This window comes from Pinus tabuliformis, chromosome 7 (genome assembly GCF_031772625.1).
Source record: "Pinus tabuliformis cultivar Carrire ecotype Pingquan chromosome 7, CPIR1, whole genome shotgun sequence".
NCBI lineage: Eukaryota > Viridiplantae > Streptophyta > Pinopsida > Pinales > Pinaceae > Pinus > Pinus tabuliformis.
The window spans coordinates 11,414,068-11,437,664 of record NC_142293.1 but is presented as its reverse complement, the minus strand read 5'-3'; the positions used below and the strand labels follow the sequence as shown (position 1 = coordinate 11,437,664).

General features: G+C 35.5%; 1 protein-coding gene across 3 annotated transcripts in view; it reads right to left on the bottom strand.

Moving 5' to 3' along the window:
- The window catches only part of LOC149244881 (uncharacterized), a 207,424-nt gene that overhangs the window by 130,772 nt on the left and 53,055 nt on the right, over nucleotides 1–23,597 (bottom strand). Inside the window, exon 1 of one of the 3 annotated variants that reach the window (XM_089457587.1) lies at nucleotides 981–1,703. The exons of the other annotated variants lie outside the window; for them this stretch is intronic. Within the exon in view, the coding sequence (XP_089313713.1) occupies nucleotides 981–1,063 (83 nt within the window). The 5' untranslated portion in view covers nucleotides 1,064–1,703. Of the gene's footprint in view, nucleotides 1–980; nucleotides 1,704–23,597 lie in introns of those variants that run through there. 3 annotated transcript variants of the gene reach the window in all.

The window sequence follows — 23,597 nt, the reverse complement described above, 5'->3', positions numbered from 1 at the left end:
ATTATGAAAGTGTTTAACAATTTTAATGGCTTCTCTAAATTTACGTTTTCCACCATCATTAAAATTATGTAAATGCTTAGCAATTTTAATTACCTCTCTAAACTTATATTTGTCACTGTACATTTTTACAAAAACCCTGTTTAATACAACTCCGTGATAACTAAAATACACACTCATAATTACAAAAATTGTCCTTTCTGTGACACCTTGAATATAAGGAAGGAAAACCTAGGAAGGACAACCTTTGCAATTATGTCTTGATACCTATTATGAGTTCGTCCACTTGCCTCGTGAACTATCTCCTTAACTTGCACCCATTGTTTTTAAAAACCTGAATAAGGTCAACTCCTTCTTGATCAAGGATCACTCTATCAGAGACTCTGCACGCTCTGGTGGCCAGAGTGTCTATTACACCCAAATTTTGAGCTGATTGATGATATAAGTCTAGATACTATTCAGTATGGGTGGCTTGGTTACCCTTGCATCACGAGAGGATATAACCTTTTATTATTATTTTATTTTTTTAAATTATACCAATAGATAAAAAATTCAAACTACATTTTTTATTATTATAAAAAAAAGAGGAGGGTGATTAACAATAAAATTCTGCAGATAAAAACCAAAAAAGTTATTAATTTAAAGTTAGACCAGACTGTAAATAACAATCATCTGCAAATTCAAACTATTTTTTAATTATAAGTTAATAAAAAATGCTAGCAAATTACTATTTCTGCAGATTCAAACTACTTTTTTTCATTATTATAGAAATGAAAAAAGGGATTATCCCAATATACAACAAATTCTGCAAAGTCAAACGGCCATTTTTAATTTATGCAATCCGAAAAAAGACCAATAGATATCAAAAATCTGCAAATTCTAATTATATTTTTAGTTATTGTTCCCAACATAAAATATCAGATATCAAAGAACAAAACTCTGCAAATTCAAACTACACTATGCATAATTTGTATTTACAGTACCAATCAAAGTTCGGACGGGGACGGGAAGGATTAAGGGAGGGCAACAGCATTTCTTCCTGATCCATTATTTCTTCGATCGCCATATCTAAACTGAATCACACAAATCTTCAATAAATTGACTTGAATCCACAGCAATCAACAGGGCAATTCTTCCTCCTCCGAATTTCCACACGAAACAGAACCAATGATCCAGCAAATTAAATTCTAACTCCACAGCCCACAACTTCAGACAAACACCACTAAGATACCAGCGAATTCGGCATAGCTCTGATGATCAACCATGTTCTCGAAGGTTTCCAGGGTTTCGAACACCCGATCCCCGCAAATCAAGTAAATTCCTAAATTTCCGCGGATCTCTTACTAGAGAGAAGTCAACCACTGTACGGTTAGACAACATGGGGCAAAACTGGGGGACTTCGTAATAATTTGTACCATGAAACGCTCCCAGAACCTGGCAGAGCTTGAATACAATCGAAGAGTTGAAAAGGATGCGTGAAATGGCGCGTTCGCACCAAACTATTGGCTGCCGTGATCTTCGCATTTAGCTGCTTACGTGACTTGGCCGGAGGATTTCCAGCATTTCCGCTGTCATGGTGTCGATTTTAATGGTGTCGATTTTAATTCCAGACGACCTCTTCGTCGGCTCTCAGTGAATCTGAATGAAGTAGTTAGCTACCACCAATAAAGTAATCATTGCTATCTACAGTGACGCCCCATCTCAATTCAATGGCGCTATCCAACATTGACATCGACGCGACATGTAACTAATGTCCGTGAGGTCGGTAACGTGGGTAATATCATGTGGGTAATGCCCGTGAGGTCGGTAATGTGGTTAAGCTAATGAGAGCGCGTTAAACGTTTTAAAAAAATTCATTAATGGTTTTATAAAAATGAATTTAGTATTTTGAAAAAAATCGGATACAATGGGAAAATATTCATATTTCAATATATAGAGTTTTTATATTTCAAATTTTTAATTCTAACCAAATATAATTTATAATTTATAAATGAAATAGTTTTCACTAAAAATTAAGTAAAATTATAGTTTTTTTGTTATTTAAAATATATTTTTAAATGTATAAATAAATTTTGTTTATTGAAAAAAATTTAGCCATTCAAATTTCAAAAATTAAACAATTTTAACTTAAATTTTTAAAAATCCCTACAAATTTTAATTAATAACCATTTTATCTGTAAATTAAACTATATTTTTATCATCATCATTAAAATTTATAATTATAAAATAAATAAATAAAATTTTAACATTTATTTAAAAAAAACATAACATTGATTTATTCCGCAAAGATTTCTTAAAATTTTTAACCTTGTCGTGTGTAATTTTTATTTCAAATTTGAAAAGTGAACAAAAAGTCAAGCCTTTTTCATATTTTGATTCTTAAAAAAATAAGTTTTACATCACAATTTATTTTCAGGGGCGCTCTCTTTTTTTTACATTTTTCATATTTTGATTTTAAAAAAATAAGTTTTACATCACAATTTATTTTTAGGCTTTTTCCAGTGATGGACCCATCCATGACCAAAAAACAAAGAGCACAGAACCACCTAAGAGTTGATTTACATGATGTTTCAAAATTTGATTTTAGTTTTGAGTTTGTGTTTTAAAGATTTTGTATACAAACATCAATTTCTAGAGTACAAAATGCATTCGTAACATGTAGGGTGGTGTTTCTTTATCCGTTGTCTTTAGTGTGATTTTTTGGAAGTTTTTTAGGTGGGTTTTTCCAATTTAATTTCTCTAAAATCCAGTCGGAATTTATTGAAATCACAAGTTTGATAGATAACCCTGCACAATCGAAGTGTCTTATGGGTTTTTCATGGTGTTGAATCCATATATATAGTCAAAAAACTAGTTTAAATTCCACAAATCAAGGTTTCACCTCAAATTCTTTTACCGAATCCTGTCTAAAAAGTCACACTATAGACAACTCCGTTTCTTTATCCATAGTACCATGACATAACATGTACTAGTAATGTTTCTCACTCCATAAACATTTTGAATTACAATTCATGTCTCCATATAGATATATATAGTTTCGGATAACATTTTGATAATTGAAGGGTAACCTAATTCATTTATATTTATATTTATTAATATGAGTTTATACATATTTTAATCAAAACAGCATTGATGTTTAAAATAATTTGTAATTCAATTTCTAGGGTGTATTTTAGTTGGTAACAAGTTGTATTGTTAAGACAATTTTTGTGTAAAGGTCACAAATTCAAACTCTGATTTACGCGTATACATGGTAGGAGCAATGGTGAAAACCTCGGTGGCTATAGTGGTAACAGTTCGATTTTATGGCAATGTTCATTTGAACAATAATATGTCTTAATTTTATGGTCAAATGTTGTCCAAAAAATGAGCAACTTCATGGTCGCAGTTGCTCCTAAAGATATGTCAATATATATTTCATGAGTAACTTAGAATAACATCATTTTCCACTCTAGCCATAAATTGCAACCATGGTTAGTTGCTCCTAAAGATATGTCAATATATATTTCATGAGTAACTTAGGATAACACCATTTTCCACTCTAGTTATAAATTGCAACCATGGTTTGTTCAAATTGTTGCTTTGTTCACGCTTTGTTGAGGTTTGTTGTCCACTTTGTCCTCAACACTCCTCTCCTTAGTGTCCCTTCAATCCAAATGAAATTTGATGGGACCAACCCGTAGTTCCACGCAATAATGCTAATCAAATAACACAATAATGCACTGATCAATAAGTAAATGATTAAACAGTGATTTTATGGCTTAACAATGGTGATTAGCGGTTAATTATTGGATGATTCTGGACTTCGTTTGGGTGGCATTTATGACTGACATTAATCTCGTTGTGCTGGCGGTCCTTGCCTTGGTTATCGTTCTTCCGCTCCTCGGTCTACGCCAAAACCCTGTTTACCATGTCATTTGTTCATTTTTGCTCTTGTAACTTTGTTGCACTGAGGGTTTGGTCTGGAAGTGAGTTTTTGGCTGTGGATGGGTGGAAATGAGCCACAGGCTCTGCCTGCACCGGCTATGGGTTGTGCTACTTGCTAGTGTGGCTCTGTCGCTTGTCCTGGTGACTGGTTTGCTCAGCTCCTTGGGCACAGAATGGTGGTTTGCTCGTTCGTGTAAGAAAATGACCATTGTAATTGTCTGTTCGGCTACTCAACTGATAGTTGTTCCGTTGTTCTCGTTTCTTTGTGGTTCTCCTGCTTGTTAAGTTTAACTAATGGTGTGCATGCTACAGGTCGTAGCTGCGGTGACCTCCTCCTGCTCGCAATTCGCTCCAGGTAAGCTATCACTTCATGATTTATTTTTCTCCTTGTCTTTTTCTGGTTCTAACAAAAATCGTCCCTAAGTCTCAGGTTGTCACCGTGGATTGTGGCTCAGTTGGTTTGCATTCTTCCCGCGCGGCTAAACCTCCAGGTAAATTTTTTTTTCACTATGTATACAGTTCATTACCCTTCGTTTGCCTTTCACTGTTGACAGTTGGGCTGACAATCTTGCTCTGTTTTTTATTGCGCAGGTTGGGGGTTTGCTCCTTGACGTGGTTGGTGTGAGCGCCACGGCTCCTTCCCGGTAGGCTCTGCCACTGTTTCAACTTGTTTTTTAATTGTTAGCCTCTGTCGATTTTGTTGGACTGAGTCCAGATCTTGTCTATTTGGAACTCCTGTGTTGTCACTATGTGACCCGGCTAGTTTGATACAAACCCTCGTTTGTAATCCACGGTTGTGTAATTGTTAAATACTGTTTTGGAGCTTGATACAAGCCCTTGGTTGTATTTCGCAGTTCTGGAATTGTCAAGTTCTGTATAGGAGTTAGGTCGTCCAAAACCCTCACCTAGGGTTCTGCTGGTTCATTTGGTTCTTTGACTGTTCGTTGGGTTATACCTGGACTCTGTCATATGTATACAAATATTTTGTTTTCGGAATGAAAGGAAATACAGTGTATTCGGTTGTATTTGTTACCTCTGTCCTGGATTTGGTTACTCGGCATTTATTTACTCGTTCTTGGTTGAACTGCTCGAAACGTGCCTGGTTCTTTCGGTCGTGGACTCCGTTTGTTGTTTGCCAGCCTTCGTGCTGGGAGTTCTCGTGCAATTTTCCTTGTCTACCTTCTGTTCTTTAGGAGAGAAAATAAATGAAAGAGTATGCATGCACAATATCTGCTTATTTTGGTTTATTCAATGACTAGGAAAACGTAGATAAAACATTTCAATGACTGTTACAGATGGATTCGAATGAAAGAAAATTATTCTCTGTCTTCTATTACTGTACTCATATGCTGAACCCCTCAGAATGATTTACATTTTGTATTTGTACTGTTTTCCCACAGTTACCTGAACTGTGCACAGTTACGCTTCAGTTGTTTCTTTATTAGTTACATAACTGTTAATTCATTCGGTTCTTCTTGCACTGCAAGATTTTACAATTAACATGGATGTTTTTTTTTTGTTCTAAATGGAAGAAACAGTTATTCACTAAAAGACAGACAATGTTGACAGTGACCCTAACTAACTATATTGTTTCTTAACTAATACTGAAATTAAAAAGAAACAACAAGTCCCTACATTCTGCTTTGACTAATTAAACTTAAAGAAACCAAACACTGATAAAACTTTCCACCTTGACGGAGACCAACACCCGGTCATGGTGCCCTTAGCTGGATGCTCCTGCATCAAAATTCTGAAGCAAAAAATGAAGAAAGAATAAAACAAGGTACAAGGCATTTTTACGAATAGATTTAAGGTTTGGAGCTTTTCATTAATATCATGTGATTCTAGGGTTTTTGACAACACATTAGGACCTTTGGTAGGTTGGCATGGCTAACTAGGCATTGAAATGGACCCCTTAAAAGCATGTTTCAACACCAAGATAAGGCCCATGTGCTCTTTAATAGGTCAAGAGTTTCACAGAGCTCCCCACTACTAGGAAAATCATAGGAGCAACTTCTATAACAAGGGCATAGAGGTGGGAACTCTTGGAAACACTCCAACACCCCAAATGTCATTTTCAAGCAATTATGAGTGTTCTATTCTAGTGCTCATATGCCCAAAAATGGGAAACCTTGCATAGATACAAAATAACTTTGCGAAGTTTTGAGGAAAAGTAATAGCTTATAAATCTAAAGAGTTTATTCATTTATTACAAGCCTAACTTGAGAGCTTTAGTGATGAAAATAAAAGAAAGAAAAGGAGGTGATTGTAAAACAAAATAATTAAGGGGTCAATGATTTGAAATAAAATCACAAGCATGGTGAACAAAGAATAAAGTTCTTTGACTTCAAAAGAGGAGCCTTTTGGTTAGTAGAATATGTTACATGTTTTTGATTGGTAAGAAGAGAATAATGGTGTAACAATGTTATGTCGTTAATCCTATATGTAAAGGTATAAGGTGTGGGATAAAGTTCATTTAAAACCTTTTACCTTTTTTATTGGAGTATGGCAAAACTTATTTTATAGTTTTTAAAGGTCCACTTTGTTTTAGATTTGTGAGATTTTGAGCCAATTTGGAGACCTTCAAAACCCCTAGGGTTCACAAAACTATTAGTGAAACTTTGATCAAGGTGAAACTATGACCAACTTCATAATTCCATGCCAAAACCAATCATTGAAAACTAGCACATTTTGGATCAATATTGTCCTAAACCAAGGTATAATGGACACAAATATGTATAATTAGGCTATAAATTTTATGATGCAAAATGGATATTCTCATAATGCTCTGAATCAATAAGTGGGTTCAATCTAACATTCTACTTCAATGCCTTTTTAAGAGGTGGAATATTCATACAAAGGAGACAACAATGTGCCTATGATTAAGATATTTGCAAAGTTGACAAAAGTAAAGAGATCTAAATCAATAAGAAAGAAGATCTAAAAATCGAAAGAATAATGCATCTTAAGGAAGTAAAGACATTTATGTCTATGAAAATATATGAAGTTGATCTCGACAAAGTATATAAGAATGGTGGTATTGAAGATGAAGAAAAGCTATACTATGAAAAGGAGGAAACGACAAAGAAAGTGAGAATGATGTTGAAGATGAGGATATACCTCCTCCCATTTTCCTATATGAGAAAGTAAACTAGGAAATAGTGTGTTTAGGCAATCCATTAATGATTCAAAGAACCATTCATGTCATTCAAATTATTATTTCCAACAAGTGTTAATGGTTTGTACATTGTGTTGAATATTTCAATGATCAATGCATCACAATGGAACTTTTAAATATTGTGACTCTTACTTCGATACAACAAAATTGTGCTCATTGTGCATGATGTAATCGCACTCACTTATTTTGTAGTTACAATGGTTATGTGCTCTATTGTACACGCATTCACTTATGCTTATTATTTCTACTATGAACACATAACCCATTGATCTATAGAGATTTAATAGATGGCATTGTAAGACAAATATACAATTATCACACCATTAAACACATGATTTACCTAGGAGATAACTATGAAGGAAAACTCCAACTATAAAATGATTATGCTCTCTTGAAATTTCTAGTACAAATGTATACAAAGTGGCTACTCTCTCATTGAGCATGGAAAGAAATAAATTCCTTGACTTTGGAAGACAATGTAACTCCACAACAACTTTGCTCCCATAAACTAGGGGCACCAATAGATTGATTGATAGCAACATTGCTTCAAACTCCAAACTGGTGCAACTAAGGGTCCATTCCACTTTCCCAAAGACCTCAAAAACATTTCCAAACCATATCTCTTACCAGTAGGCAATTGAGATCCCTAGACACAAACGCGAGTTACTTCTTCTCGATAGAAACACAACATAGGGTCCAAATCTTCCCCTAATTCTCCCTTGGGGCACCATTCTATCTTGACTTTTCTTCATTTGGCCTCGAGTGTTAGGACAGATAGATCTAGTGAACTATTACCTAGCCACTCGCTCCTTTATGTAGCCATGAGCCCTCAGAGTCAAATTTCTTTGTTATGAACAAATATATTAATAAAATAAATATTAAACAGGTAAATATGTAAAATTAATTAATTAATGAAAGGGTAAGGTCAAAAAGATGTGATTGTTTACCTTCGTGGCTAGTCACTACCTATTTAGGCAAACCACCACGAAGAGGTTGTATCATCATTCAACTTTTTCATTAACAAAATATTTATTATTACACATACACAATCTGTGTTTTTTGCAATCAATCTTCTGCTTGCTTTAGTGGTATCAGAGCCTATGATTCTCTCGCCTGTGCTGAGAACGTGACAATACTCACCCTCTCCATCATTCCACTATTGCTCCACCTCGTGCACCTAACTTCCACACCTATTTCGTTGTCATCCTCGACTCATTGTTCTCTGCCTTGGTGTTTTTTTGCTGCACCTATCCAAGTTGAACAGTCATTATAGTCATTGATTCATTCACCCATTTTTACCGAGTCAAACGCCCACAGTTGCATGCCATCTACCTGTCTCATTGTCTTCTCGCTTATGTCGCTTCTTGCCCCATCATTTTTCTACTACCTCTAACATCAATTTCCTTGTCTACGATTGTCCCTGCATTGTATACGATTTCTCCCAACCAAGTCTATTGTTGTCATTTCCCTTTGTCTGTGATTCCATTGTTTGAGATCTTATTCGTCGTAATTTATTCTACCAACTCATGTATATCATTCTATTTGGTTCCCCGTCATCCCTTCCGGCTAATGTCGCGCTCCATGCCCCTAATTCCTATTTCCCATGTTGTTTCATCCCTGCCACCATACATTGCCTCGACCGTCATGTCATGTCCACAATCTTTCGTAACTATAAAGTTATATTCATAAGTTCTATATATTATAATTATAAAGATATATAATCCCATATTACATAGTTTTATAGTACATAAAGTACTATATAGTTAATTTATTTTAGTAAAACATATATATATATATATATATATATATATATATATATATATATATATATATATATATATATATATATATATATGTATGTATATATATATATGTATATATATAGATAGATAGATATATATAGATATAATTTAAAGGGTAATGGCATGCAATATCATCTTGGTAATTTAGAAAAAGCGCAGATAGAATTTAATGAAGGTCAAAAGAATTTAATATTGATGATGGGAAAATATATTACAAAGTGACAACAAATTTGACGAAACCACCAAGAGACTTGACGACCATAACGAACGACTTAATCAATTAATGGAGAAGGTGGACATCCTAACAATCGAAATTTTTCAAGGACCAAAATCCAACCTGCAAAACATGAATGTGCATGAACCTGCTGACCCGCGTGATAAAGACCATAGATGTGTTATTGTTTGGATTAATAAAATGGAAGTTGTTTTCAAATCAAACCCACCATTAGGTGAACGTGAGAAAATCACGACGACATCGAACAATTTGGAAGCAAAAGCATATGATTGGTTCCTATGGTGGTCTGGAAAATGTGACGCTCGTTCTTTTCATTGGAAGAATTTTGTGGATGCCTTGCTAAAAAGATTCTTCGACGAAGAAGAAGATGATGTCTACAACAAATTTGTCCATCTCAAGCAAAAAGGGTCTATAAGCGAATATACCCATGAATGGGAAGTATTGGCTACACGACAAAGAGGATTTACTGATGAACAACTACTTAAAATGTATAGATGTGGACTTAAAGACTATATTCGTGTAGAATTGAAATTGTACAAACCACAAACTATCAAAGAAGCCAGACATGCAACAAGCTTATTGAACAAAAAAAGTAAATTCAACAAGTCATCATATTTCAGTTCCGAGAAAACAAGCAACTACTCGAAAGGGAAATCAAGTAAGAATTCCTTGGACAAGCCTAACAAGTATATACCACCTCAATTGCGAGAATAAGGTAACCAATATTCAAGCTCTAAAAAGAAGAAGGATGGAAAATGCTAGAAGTGCGGAGACAAACTTTCACCAGGACACAAATGCAATACACAAAAACTCTACAATTGTGAAGCAGAACAAGAAGAGGACTCCTCGAGTAGTGACTTGGACGAAGATGCTAATGAGGGGAATGAAGTTCCAAATACAGAGCCAGAAGAAGAGGCTATGCCAATAATTTCCCTAGTCGTAATCATGGGATTAACACAACCACAAACCCTAAAGTTAAACGAACATATAAGGAAAGAAAATGTCATTGTATTAATAGACACATGAAGCACCCATAATTTCATTGATGTTAACGTAGCAGGGAGATTAAACCTGTTTATGTACCCTGCAACAGATATAAGAGTTAATGGTGGCATATGGTAAGAGAATAGATAGAGTTGGGAATGTCACAAAGTCAAATTGCAATTAAGTGATTACGAAATGGAATCTAGCTTCTACATAGTACCCCTCGGAGGTGTAAATGTCATCTTGCGAATGCAATGGTTACAAACATTCGGGACATACTCCACAAATCACCAGAAGCAATTTATAAAGCTTGAATGGGTTGGAAGAAAATATAATTTGTTCAATTTTCAAGCCCCCCTACTCATATTGTATCAACATAATAGATGAAAAAACTCATCCAGAAGGGAGCACTTGCATTCATCGCTCAATGTCAACAATTGGAATTATTAACTACAAATGGAGCATCAGTACAACAACCTAAGGTTACAACCTTGATCTAAAAATATAACAAGGCATTTCAAGAATTTCCTATGAAATTACCTCTAGAAAGGAAGATAGAACATATCATTGAAGTCAAACCAGATGTGGAATCTATAAATGTCAAACCATATCGTTATCCTCATAATCACAAAACAAAAATAGAAAGTCTAGTCCAAGACTTGTTATAATGTGGAGTTATTACAAGGAGTAGAAGTCCATATGTTGCTCCAGTAGTACTAGTTCGAAAAAAGGATGGGTCCTTTAGACTATGTATACACTACCACGGATTGAACAAAATAACTATTAAAAACAAATTTCCAATTCCATTTATATATGACTTTTTAGACGAACTCCATGGTGCAAAGTATTTCCCAAAGTTAGAACTAAGATCAAGATATTACCAGATTCGAGTAAGGTTGGCAAATATCAAGAAAATTGCATTCAAAACTCATTAAGGACATTATGAGTTCAAAGTAATGCTATTCGGATTAACCAATGGACCAGCCACTTTCCAAGAAAGAATGAATGAACTTTTTCACCCATACTTACGAAAGTTTGTACTAGTTTTCTTTGATGACATCCTTGTCTACAAAAAAAATTGGAAGGAGCATCTCAAGCATCTGGAAGAAGTACTTTCCTTACTAGAAGAGAATCATTTTTACGCCAAACTATCAAAGTGCACCTTTGGTAAAAAGGAAGTTGAATAACTTAGACACATCATATCAAAGGAAGGAGTCAGATTAGACCCCAGTAAGATTAAAGCAATCAAGAAATGGTAAAAACCAAAAAACATATCGAAACTACAAGGGTTTCTTAGGTTAACAAGATATTACATAAGGTTTATAAACAACTATGTGCAATAATTGTACCCTAACAAACCTATTGAAGAAAAATTCCTTTCAATGGGATAACAAGGTAGATGAGTGTTTTGAGTCATTAAAAGAAGTGATGTCATCTACTCCAATTCAAGTAACCCCTGACTTCTCTGAACCCTTTGTCGTAGATGTGATGCTTCAGGATTCGGGATTGGATAAGTATTAATGCAAGATAATCACCCCATAGCTTTCGAGAGTTAGAAGCTCAACAAAAGAGAAAGCTTGAAGTCTACTTACCACAAGGAGATGCTTTCCATCATACATGCACTAAATAAGTGGCGTCAATATCTATTAGGAAGCAAATTCTTGATTCGTACAAATCACAATAGTCTTCAATTTTTGTTGCAACAAAAGACCTTATCAACAGAACAACAAAAGTGGATGGAGAAACTTTTCACATTTGACATGGAAATTTTACATAAAAAAGGAAAGGATAATGTAGTCGTTGATGCTCTCTCACAAAAGACAAATATGTCACAACATGTCCCGCATTGGAAGTAATTCCGGATTGATTGGATGAAATTCAAACTGAATATGCCAAGGATCCATATTCTTGCTCAATAATTGAAAATATTAATCAACACCCCAACTTCGAATGGAAAAATGACATATTGTGGTATAAAGGTAGAATTTATTTAACTTTGTCATCCAAATTTAAAATTAAAGCTCTAAAAGAATCACACATTTCCCCTGTAGTTGGGCATGTTGGGTTCTTCAAGACATACTACAACACACGCCAATCGTTCTATTGGAAGGGAATCCGTAAAGAAATTCATAAGTATGTCGCTAAATGCGACATTTGTCAGAGAAATAAAAATGAAAACATCCTAACACCTGGTTTGTTACACCCTTTACATGTTCCAAATAAAAAATGGGAGGAAATCTCAATGGATTTCATCGAAGGGTTACCTATGTCTGACTATAAGGACAAGATACTTGTTGCGGTGGATAGACTCACTAAATATGCAAATTTCATGGTAGTCAAGAAAATAGACTCAACCAAGCAAATTGCATAAGTCTTTTGTAAAAACATCTACAAGTTACATGGTCTCCAGAAAGTCATTGTTAGTGATAGAGACATAAGATTTAAGGGAAATTTCTGAAAGGACTTTTCCAATCAAGCTAGAATATCCCTTAACATGAGTGCAACCTATCATCCACAAACAAATGGTAAAAAAAAATAGTGAATAATTGTTTGGAAACATATCTTTGATGCTTCTTATTTGATAAGCAAAACAAATGGTCTCCGTGGTTACACCTAGTAGAATGGTGGTACAATACCACCTATCACACCTAAGCTAAAATGACCCCATTCCAAGCTCTGTATGGTTATGAACCTTCAAAATGGAAGGATTTGACATTAAATGACTCCAGGGTTCAAGCAATGAAGAATCAATTGGAGGAAATTCAAAGGATTATTAGAATATTAAAGGAAAACTTCACAAACGCTAGCAATCGAATGAAACAACAAGTTGATGAACATCGTACAAAAAGAGAATTTGAGGAAGCCGACTAGGTCTTCGTAAGACTGCAACCCTACAAGCAATTATATTTGAAACAAGGGAAGAACAAGTTGGCTCTGAAATTTTGATGGGTTTTTCCAAATAATCAGGAAGATCAGTGATGTTGCTTATGGATTGAAACTACCCAATAATTGTCGAATTCACAATGTATTCCATGTTTCATGTCTCAAAAAAATGTTGGGACAAAACCAATCAGCTCAAACCGAGATACCTGAATTCAATGAAGAAGTAAGGATCATTTTGGAACCCGAAGGAATCCTTGCTACTCGGGAGAAGGTATTACATTCCAAAAACATTAGAGAATACCTCATCAAGTGGAAAAAGCTTTCAGAAGAAGATTCCTCATGGGAAACAAAAAAGTTCTAAAATCCCTCGTTACCTCTTCTTTGAGGAGAAAGTATTTTTAAGGGAGAGGTAATGTTATGAACAAATATATCAATTAAATATTGATAAAATTAAATTAAATAGGTAAATATATAAAAATAATTCATTATTAAATTAATTAATTTAGTAATGAAAGGGTAAGGTCAAAAAGATGTGATTATTTACCTTCGTGGTCAATGACTGCTTATTTAGGAAAACCGCCACAAAGAGGTTGTATCATCATTCAACATTTTCATGAATAAGATATTTATTAATTACACATACACAATTTATGTTTTCTGCAATCAAGCTTCTGCTTGCTTCAATTTTCCATGTTTTAGCATATAGGCATTATGTTTTTACTTGATCTCTTATTCTTTATATAGGAGACCTTTTACTCCTCTTGCTTGTATCAACATCATTGTACTTAGTTGTCCCATTGACCTATTTTGTTGTCATTTGTTAGACATTAAGATAATTATCTTATTTTCTCTTTGACCAAAGGCCTAAGACTACTCAATTATGGAGAAGGTCCACAACTTTCGTTTGATTTCACTGAGTCTCTAGAATGGCCAAATCCTTTGTGCTTATTCTATTAGGATATGGAACAATAACATTCTTACTTTTAACCCACTTACTTTACTATGGAACAAAAACTACTTCAAAAATAATGGAACCCTTTTTATCTCGTAGAATTTAAAGTTTTAACACCTCCATATAATCATTAGGATTAGGTCTAGGGATTTTGCACACCCCAACTTCTAATTAGAGATATATTATTTGGAACCTTTATAATCTTCTCGAAAGAACATGCATGGCTAGGTCCACAAGTGTGATTAATAAGGGTTGGCATGGGCTCCACTTAGTGTTCTAGTGGTCAAAGAAATAATCAATTGGTCATCGCCAAATATTTCTCAAGTGAACCCCAATTGAGGTGTTCTTTGGAATTTTGCAAAGCTATTAACTAGAGGAACAATGTGACAACACTCCCATGCCACTTTGGCTAAGTTTTGACACCAAAAAATGTCGTTTAGTCCCTAAAGTGTGCATTTTCAATTTTCACCATGCTTAATATGCTTCAAGATCAATCCTAAAAATGACCCAAAAGGTCGTAACTCTAATTTTCCACTCCATAGAGTCTCAAGAGTGAGAATAATATTATATTAATCAATTTTTACATCTTGATGAATTCAAAGTTTTATGATTTTGAGTTTAAAAAATGAAATTTGTAATTTTATAGACTTTCAAAGTAGTTTTTGGTGTCTAAAAGTGTCTAAAAAGGATTTGAGCTCCTCCACATTGTAGATATCATTCCAAGCTTTCCAATGCATACTTGAAGTTGCAACTCCAAGCTATAATCTAAAATTTATGCCTCTAACAAATTGATCAGTTGTGCCCACCATAACAATTGATGCACAACCACCTCAATGACCAATGTGTTCCCACTTCATAGCCTTACACATGCCAAAAATGTAACCATCATTGGGATCATTGCACCTATTACTGCACAAACTAGCAGGGGTTCCTACAGAGCAACTACTGGTCAAGGGGCAACAATGGAGCAACTACTGGTCAAGGGGCAACAATGGAGCAATAGCCCATTGTCACCTCAACTAAATCTCTTTGCTCTTTACAGACTTTCATTGATGGAAGGAGTCTTGGTATTAGGGAAATCACTATGAGAGATAGATCAATGGTGTGAAGGTAGTGATTCCAAGAGCCTATTCACTGGAGAGTGTCTAATGATGGGGATTGTTTGCTTTAGAAGCAAGATGAATGGCTTTCCAACAAGGGATAGAAGGAGACCTAGACCTTAGGATGAGGGGTATTTCTTGATGTGAAGTACCCTATATCAAATAATCCTAGAAGAATAGGGATTCCAAGCAATCCTTGTGAAATTTGAGTGGCAAGGTTACGATACTACACAGAAGCCGTAGTGGACCCAAACAAGGTCAAGGGTTTGGGGTGAAACTTCAAACAAATGGGGTTGGTCCAAGTGAGGGAGAAGAAAAGGATCAAGGTGATAAAATTTGGATTTAATTCTTAATGCAATGATCCTTAATGAAACCACTAACCAAAGGAAGCCTAATGAATAAACGGTCTTTGAGCTAGGGCTTGAAATAACTTGAAATTCCAAGGCCATAACAACTTCAAAATTGAAGGACCTCTTAGGGACACAATGCAGTCCTTGACTATGTTTCATGAATTTTGAATGGCTACAATTAATTTCGTGTGTTTTCCTAGGAGACCTATTAAGGTTAGGGTTTAGAAAGGAGGAGATGAGGTGAAAGAAACCTTCATTTTGATGATCACCTAAGATTAGACTAGTGCCTAGCCTATTGGGAGAATTGAGTAAATGTAATCCAATTTTTAGATATTTCTTATACCCAATCAAGGAGTCTCCTAACAACTTTGCATGGCCCTAGAGGTAGCCACTAGGTCATTAGGAAAGTTTATACTTCTTTGATGCTGCAATTGATGACTTATCAAGGTAATAATGAACAATCATATACCCCTAGGACATTTATTCACCATACTTATGCATGAAACATATGAAAAACTCTCACAAAGACAAGTTCAAAACATTATGAAAACAATTGACCCAAGCATGAAACCCATGCTTTGATAAGTCAATTTCTATAATAATAAAATTTCCTTTTCTTTCTTTTGACAAATACATTACATCATGACTCAAATATAATTATGAAGATCGACGCTAGTTACATTCTTCAACGCTCCCTCTTAACTAGGGAGGTATTCATAATTACATATATACATAGGTACATGGAAGATCTCAAGATGATATGTTCTATGAAGAGTCATAGCACACTCAGTGTTGCAGACTATATACCTGACCATGGCATTCTATCCGGGTGGGACTAAGGGACTCAAGCTTTAGCCACTCTAAGTACCATCAAGATTTTAAGCTCTACCACCAACCCAAGGATCTAGGTGTGTGTCCAAGGTTGGAGCTCCATGACCAACGCCACCCTCCCTCTTGAGGATCTAGACATCAACACATAGGATGTCCAGATATCCTCGCAAGCATCTTACCATTAGATTCTTTATCTCTCCCTAATAAACTAAATCATATATATCCATTTGTCCAAGAACGCTTCAAACATTCACTCTTTTATGGAGAGATCCTACACAATTACAAACCCCAATTAGTGATAAACTTTAAAATATAGATAAACACAAACCTTTAGGGTCCTCAATCATTCTGATGTTGCTTTCATCATCAAGTTATCCACATACAATTTGTCGAAAGCTTGCATCTTTCTTTCATTTCTTTAGCAATGCCAAATATATCCTCAAATCTTCTAACTTCATGAATCATGAACATTCATTTGTAGCACTTTCATTCATTCAATTTCATTCTTCACTTCAAGGTTATGATTGTCATAATATTCCCTCCCACTCAACTGGAGAGATATACCCTTTCTTTTATCCAAGCTCCCTCTCAACTTTGGGAGATCATAGCTTCAAAGAAACTTCATTCTTTCATGACTTCATTTCTTTCTTATGGACTCAAGGCCATCTTGATCATCATCATTCTCATAGCTTCCTTCATCATGTTATCACTATCATCTTCAACTTATGAATATCTTGAAGATTATGTACCTGCAAATCTTTAACAATAAGTACAACCAAATACAAATATACAGAAGCATGAAGAAAACTATAATATGTTTATCATGTCATTACAATGGAAGCAACAAACGTTCAAACTTTAGACATCAAATACCTAAACCTAGTTAGGTTCATAATTAGCAAGAGACATATCTTTTTACATACTATACTTCAACTTCTTGCTAGGGTTTTGTCATAAACCCTAGACTCCAACTTCGAGATACGAAGCCTGCGATAACAATCCTACTATACATCTAAGGGTTCAACAATTTACATGTTAGACTCTACTAGGGTTTGTTGCAAACCCTAGATTTTATCAAAACTAAATCGCATCGGAAAATAATATCAGCATATCCTAGAACATCGATCTTTACTAGGGTTTTGTTACAAACCCTAGATTTTACAAACTAAAGCATGACTATCAATAATTAAGTTAGCATACTCGTATATACACATCTAGGATGCATTATCATAGACTTATATCAATACTTATTTTAGTAAACCTTAGATACATACATCAATATATCAAAGTTAAATAAGCAACAATTTTAATCAAGCTAGGGTTTTGATCATATTGACGATTATACACCCAGGGTTTCTTTCCTATGATCTTACTATAAATATTATAGGGGTTTTGTTTATAAACCCTGATAACTATACCAAAACCCTAAACATCAAAAGAATAGGATTTCTAGACTTTATCAACAACCCTAATAAGGCTAGGGTTTCAACATTATAGACATACCCTTAGCATTAAGAGGTTAGGGTTTTATAGTGAACCCTAAAGGTTAAGGTTACACAAGAATGATCAAAATGATAATATGACGAGGGTAGATTTAATATAATGATTAATAATCATAACAAGAATCCTTTAGGATTCAAAACCCTAGACATAACGATGTTAGTAATGCAAACCAAATTTCAAAAGAAGAATGAGCGTACCTTTATAACAAAGCTTATAGTCTAAGACATATCTTGAGTTGATCCTTAAAAAACCTTGTAGGAAATTAATTCTTGAAGGGCTTCCTTTGCACCTTATTCCATGTTTTTATCTTTTGAAGTCTCCTCCATAACGTTTGTGTATTTTGCAATCTTTCCCACCAAGGAAAATACAAAAGGTTATTAGCATATAATACAAACAAATCTTGATATGAGGGAACCAAACATAACAGAGGAGACGTGGAACAAGATACTTATCTTTTGGTAAAATGGTGAAGGCTCCCTCTTAATCTAATCTTGAGGGATACCTACAACTTACTAAAATAATTCAAAAATGTTTTAACAAGACATGTTAGACCTACAAACTCTAGAAATCAAAACATAAAGGAAAACAATACAAGACTAATAAAGACATGTAGGAGATGATTTAGTAGTACAAGACCTTGACTTTTGATTCACATTCTTGTTCTTCTTAGGTGGAGCTTCATCAGTAATATTTGCTTGTTCCCTATCTTTCTTCTTATTCGTTGGATTCTTAGGACATTGATTCTTGTAATGACCCATCTTATGACAATTGTAACATTCAATTTTGGATAATTCAACTTTATTCTTTGGTCCTTTGAACTTCTTGAAAGTTCCCTTTTTCTTGTGATGAGCAAAATAGGCATTAGAGGTATTTTCTTCTTCATATTCCTTTTTTTTGTTTACTAATGATATTCAGGCTTCTTCTTGACTGCATGCATTCCACATTTGTTAAAATGTTGGAGCATCCTTCCAACTGGTAATTCCCAATGCAAAAGCACTCCGAGATTTTGATAGTCCTAGAAGAGCGGTAATTACGAGCTTTTTTCTGGTACAATTTCATCTATTGCTTGGAGTTCATATATGATTCTAGATATTCTTATAAAGTAGGATGATACAATATCATCTTTCATCATCTTAATAGTTCTTAACTCGTTTTTTAGGCTTGCTATTTGACCAATGTTCTTGATGATGAATAATTTGGAGAGAACGTCATACATTTCTTGAGCGGAAACTATGTTCGATATGTATGGAATTATGTTGTCCTTTACTCCATCCAGTATTAGATTCATGGCCAAGATTTTGGTCTCTTTGAACTTATATTTCTCTGCTTCATCAGTAGGCTTCTTGACTTTTCCCATAACAAGATTCAAAACTTTGTGCTTTTCGATGATAAGATCTATCCTCTTTTTCCATGCCCTATAGTTGGAGGCTCTTCTAGCTTGTTTTCTCCCTTCATTGAAGTTGACATAGTTCTTGTAGATAGTAGACTTATCTTCTTATATAATCCTTTTCCTTAATGACCTTTGGTTGATCCCCTTTTTCTTCAATAGATCTTCAGTCTACCTTTTCCCTTCTACTTCACCTTAGCTCGGATACCATGTTAGAAAATCGAAAAGGCAAAAATATTTTCTTATGTTGATAATTACTTGTGATATTGTTATGTTCTTCTTAACTTCTTTATGTTCTTCTCATCAAATAATCATCAGAGCAAAAACATGAAGATCAGGGACACCAAAAGTAGGCACTCAGCCAAGGCTAAAACCCCTTTATAAGGGAAAAGACAATCAAAATCTTCCACTTAGTAAATTCAAATTGAGATAGACCAAGACCTTAGACCCAAAGACCTACCTCCTCCACCAAGTCAACCTTCCAATGAAATTCAGTAACCTTCGATAGTCTCTTCTTATACAACAGTTATAACCCAACAATTATCCAAAATTTCCCCCCCCCCCTAGCAACTCATAATTTCAGCCCATCTTCAGCACTGTAGTTTCGGCCCCTCTGACAACTCAACAACTTCACACGTGAGAAAGAGAGAGAGAAAATTTCGACTTCTTGTGCTTGTTAGAGACCTCCTTCTCCTTCGCTAGCCCTTTCCTCTTCTTCCCCTGAATTTTCACACTTTTTTGGCCCCAGAAGATTCAGATCAAACTTAATGAGTGAGAGTGTCAAAAGAGGTCGATTTGTTGCCTTTATATAGGAGTTTATGCCCATCAGTTAGGCCGACATTTCCAGTTTGAGGCTGACTTGGTGGAAGAGGCCTAGAAGACCTAATTCACATTAAAACAATTTTCTTTCTTAACAAGTAGAGCCCAAGAAGGGTATTTTACATTATGACATGGACAAGGATATTAGACATAAACCCTAGAAGACTTCAATGGAGGCTTTGACCTAAAAACAATTGACCCAAGCATGAAACATGTGCTTTAAAAAGTCAGTTTCTATAATAATAAAAATTATTTTTCTTTCTTTTGACAAATACATTACATCATGACTCAAATATAATTATGAAGACTCACTCTAGTTACATTCTTCAACACATTAAAGAGGTCTAATGGAGTCCAATGTGTTCCAGGATGAATGAATGAGCTCCAAACATAGTGATAAAGGGGTTGGCCCCTTGATATCCAAGCAAATGACCTATGGTGCCCCCAAGTGGCTATGGGGGCATAGAACATCCTCATTGGTCTCCAAATGAATTGAAGAAGAATGTATCCCATCTATAAGGGATAGAAGAACGACGCAAGCCCTCCCATTGTCTCCCATAATGAGACACACCCTCATCTGGGCCCTAGATCAGCTGCCCTGTGTGTGGTGCAAGAGTGGATTCGGTTGGGCAAGGTGGTCCAGGTTCATCATCATTGTCTAATAGGTGGAACACAAGCAAGAAATAGGTGACACTAAAGGATCCCATGAAGTGGCAATCTTCTCTTTGCTATGGTGGAGACTTGTTGCTCTCAACACTCACCCTACAAATGGCAATATGACCCTCTGGAGGGCTTGGACCCCGTATAGGGCAACCAAACCCAAGATGAAGACCCACCTACAATCTTGTATAAGATCCAATGCACCCCCTCACCTTCCTTTACAACCAAACATTAGTGAAATTGAGTAAATGAGCTTACAAATCAAGGAACTAGGTGGACACTTCATGGTGGCATGCCCTTCCATAGCGGGCTTTAGAACATACAAGTGTCTCCAAGTTCAAGAATAAGGTTAACCAAGGACCTTATTAGGTGGTTTCAGCCTCTAAGGGGATGACATATCCATGGTACATCCATCAAATCGCAGGTAGCATATGATATAATAGTGGAACAGAGTGGGGCGTCAGGGGAAGGCTCCAAGCCACATGCCACATTACAAGGGTAGTTATAATAAGGGAAGCCCACACTTGGGTATATGAATGTAGGAGGGAACAATCGTGGTGCATGAGTTGCCCCAACCTTTATTTTTCCACCCTTCTTCATATGCCTTTTTCTTTCTATTGATTTTTTTTATAATTGCTCGAGGCTCTACGAGATGAGAGCATGATGTGTAAGATATAGTAGTGAATACCCCTTTAAGGTGGGACAATTCGTCGCCCATCGAGGGTTGGGACAATCATGGTTTCCTTAATGATGGAAAGGGTCGATATGAGGGACCTTAGGAACTAGGGTGATGGCCATAATGATAGGGGTAGAACTCATGCTTGGCTTTTGCCCATGTGCTAAATGTGTTTGTCTCGGCCATCTTTTGCATTTTATGGTACATTTTCTATCGAGAGTGGCCAAATTATGTTCTTTCTTTTCTTTTTAGTTGCATCAACCTCTAAGGCATCGTTCCAAGCCTGACCCATGGTGTGGATAAGGGGAGGGGGAGGCTAAGTCCTTATGGACACAATGGAAAAATGTGGACCCATATGGGAAATATGGCGAATGGGGTTATAATGAGTGGAGGGGGAATGATGTATATGGTGTCGGGGAGTGGGACCACGCAACCAAAATTGACGTTTCCCATGTAGTGCCACCCCTAAAGCTAGTATCCAATAAGGAGATCCCACGGAAATAGGATACAAGTTTAACCATCAAAATGGACAAAGGAGACAGGAGTACAAACCAAGGCCACTCTTTCTATCGAATCCCCCCACCAATCCATGCCCAAAAGTGTCCACGATAAGTAATCAAAATTACCTAACTACATAATGAAAAGCCATACCTTCGGGGTTAGAAGGCCCACCTTCAAACATACGATCATGACAGATGGGTGAGGGAGCATATGGCTGGCTCGGGTGGCGGAGAAAGTGGCACATCGAGCTATCTGGTGGTTGCAAGGGGTTGTTGGTTGAGGACCATCTAGGATAAAAGGTTTCACCAATGGATATTACCCATAGGTGGTGGGTAATAGCACCCACATGTCAACAACATATGGCATGCTAGGATATGAACAATCATTGGTAGTGAAGAAACTAAACCACCTTTATAAGTCAAATGGACACTTTATACCTAATATTTAATTTGTGTATAAAATGTATGATATAAATCATAATGTAATAAAAAAGCATCTTTTTTTTCATGCTCTTTACCTCATAGAGATGCACTAAACTTTTACATAATAATGAACAATGCTTCATTCTATATTGATTTGTGTTTAATTTATTATTCTCCTTGCTTCACTTTTTTATGCTTTTGCTTCCATAACCTAATCAATTCCATATTGTTTAAATTTTCCTTTGATTTGCACCCCAATGACAAATTAATTAGAAAATGATAAAAGAAAGAAGTGAAAGAGAAGGAGGAAGAACAATTGCCTCTAATATCAAATGGAAACTATAGTGCAAATGAAAGTTCTCATCCTAAGACATCCTTTTCAATAAACATCAAGGAATGATTGAGCATTTTATTTAAAGATACAGGTGCCACAATAAGGATCACACTACAACACTTAATTAATATGATAACATTTTACATTTAAATGATAGTATTAACCCCTAAATTTTCACCCAAGGTGGTGTTGACATCATGGAAGAGGTTCATCCCATAGAAACTTAGCATAGAACAATGGTATCAATGTTTCGAAATTTGCAATATTTCTTGTGTAAACTTAGCTTTGATGGAGCCTCAAGAGGCAACCAAGGGCATGATGGCTATGGAATCACCATTAGACACAACCGAGGGTGCTTAATTAGAGCATACTCAGGCTATACATTGGGTTGAAGACAAATAAACACATGGCAATGAAGGCACTAATAAGCAACTCCAAAGTAGCCATTGATCTCCTTGGCAATCAATCAAGCAAGGGTGTGTCTCATTGGTAATAAAAGGTGTTTTCCACTCCCTTACAAAGCACATCCATCATGTCACCTTTATACATGTGCCACACATGCTTAACAAAGCTAGTTGGTTGGTCGGAAAATGTGGTTGTTGGTAATAGATAGGGCCACCATGAGTTTCACCCTTCTCAACCACCAAGGGCCAATTTGTATTTTTGGAAAAGGAAATTTTTCCTTATGGATCTTGATAATAAGCATCTTTTATCCCCTCTTTAATGATGTAATCATTCATGATTAATCCTCTTGCATTGAAATAAAGTTATCTTTATTTTACACATTTAATACTTTCCTCCTCAAGACCTTTCAATGGCTTTAACATTACCAAGATTGATACATTTCCCCTTTATGCAACCATGGGCACTCTCTTCTCCCTCTATTCAAATATCTCTGCATGTGTGAGTTTTGAATCATTGGATCCACTCCCCACTAGTTACTCTATGTCTCATCCCTATCTGATACTTTATTTCCTTTACCTCTGCATTCCAATCCTATTGCTTTGTGTGTTCTATCTACCCACTAGTGTTTCTCTCTCTTTTGCTCCACTCTTT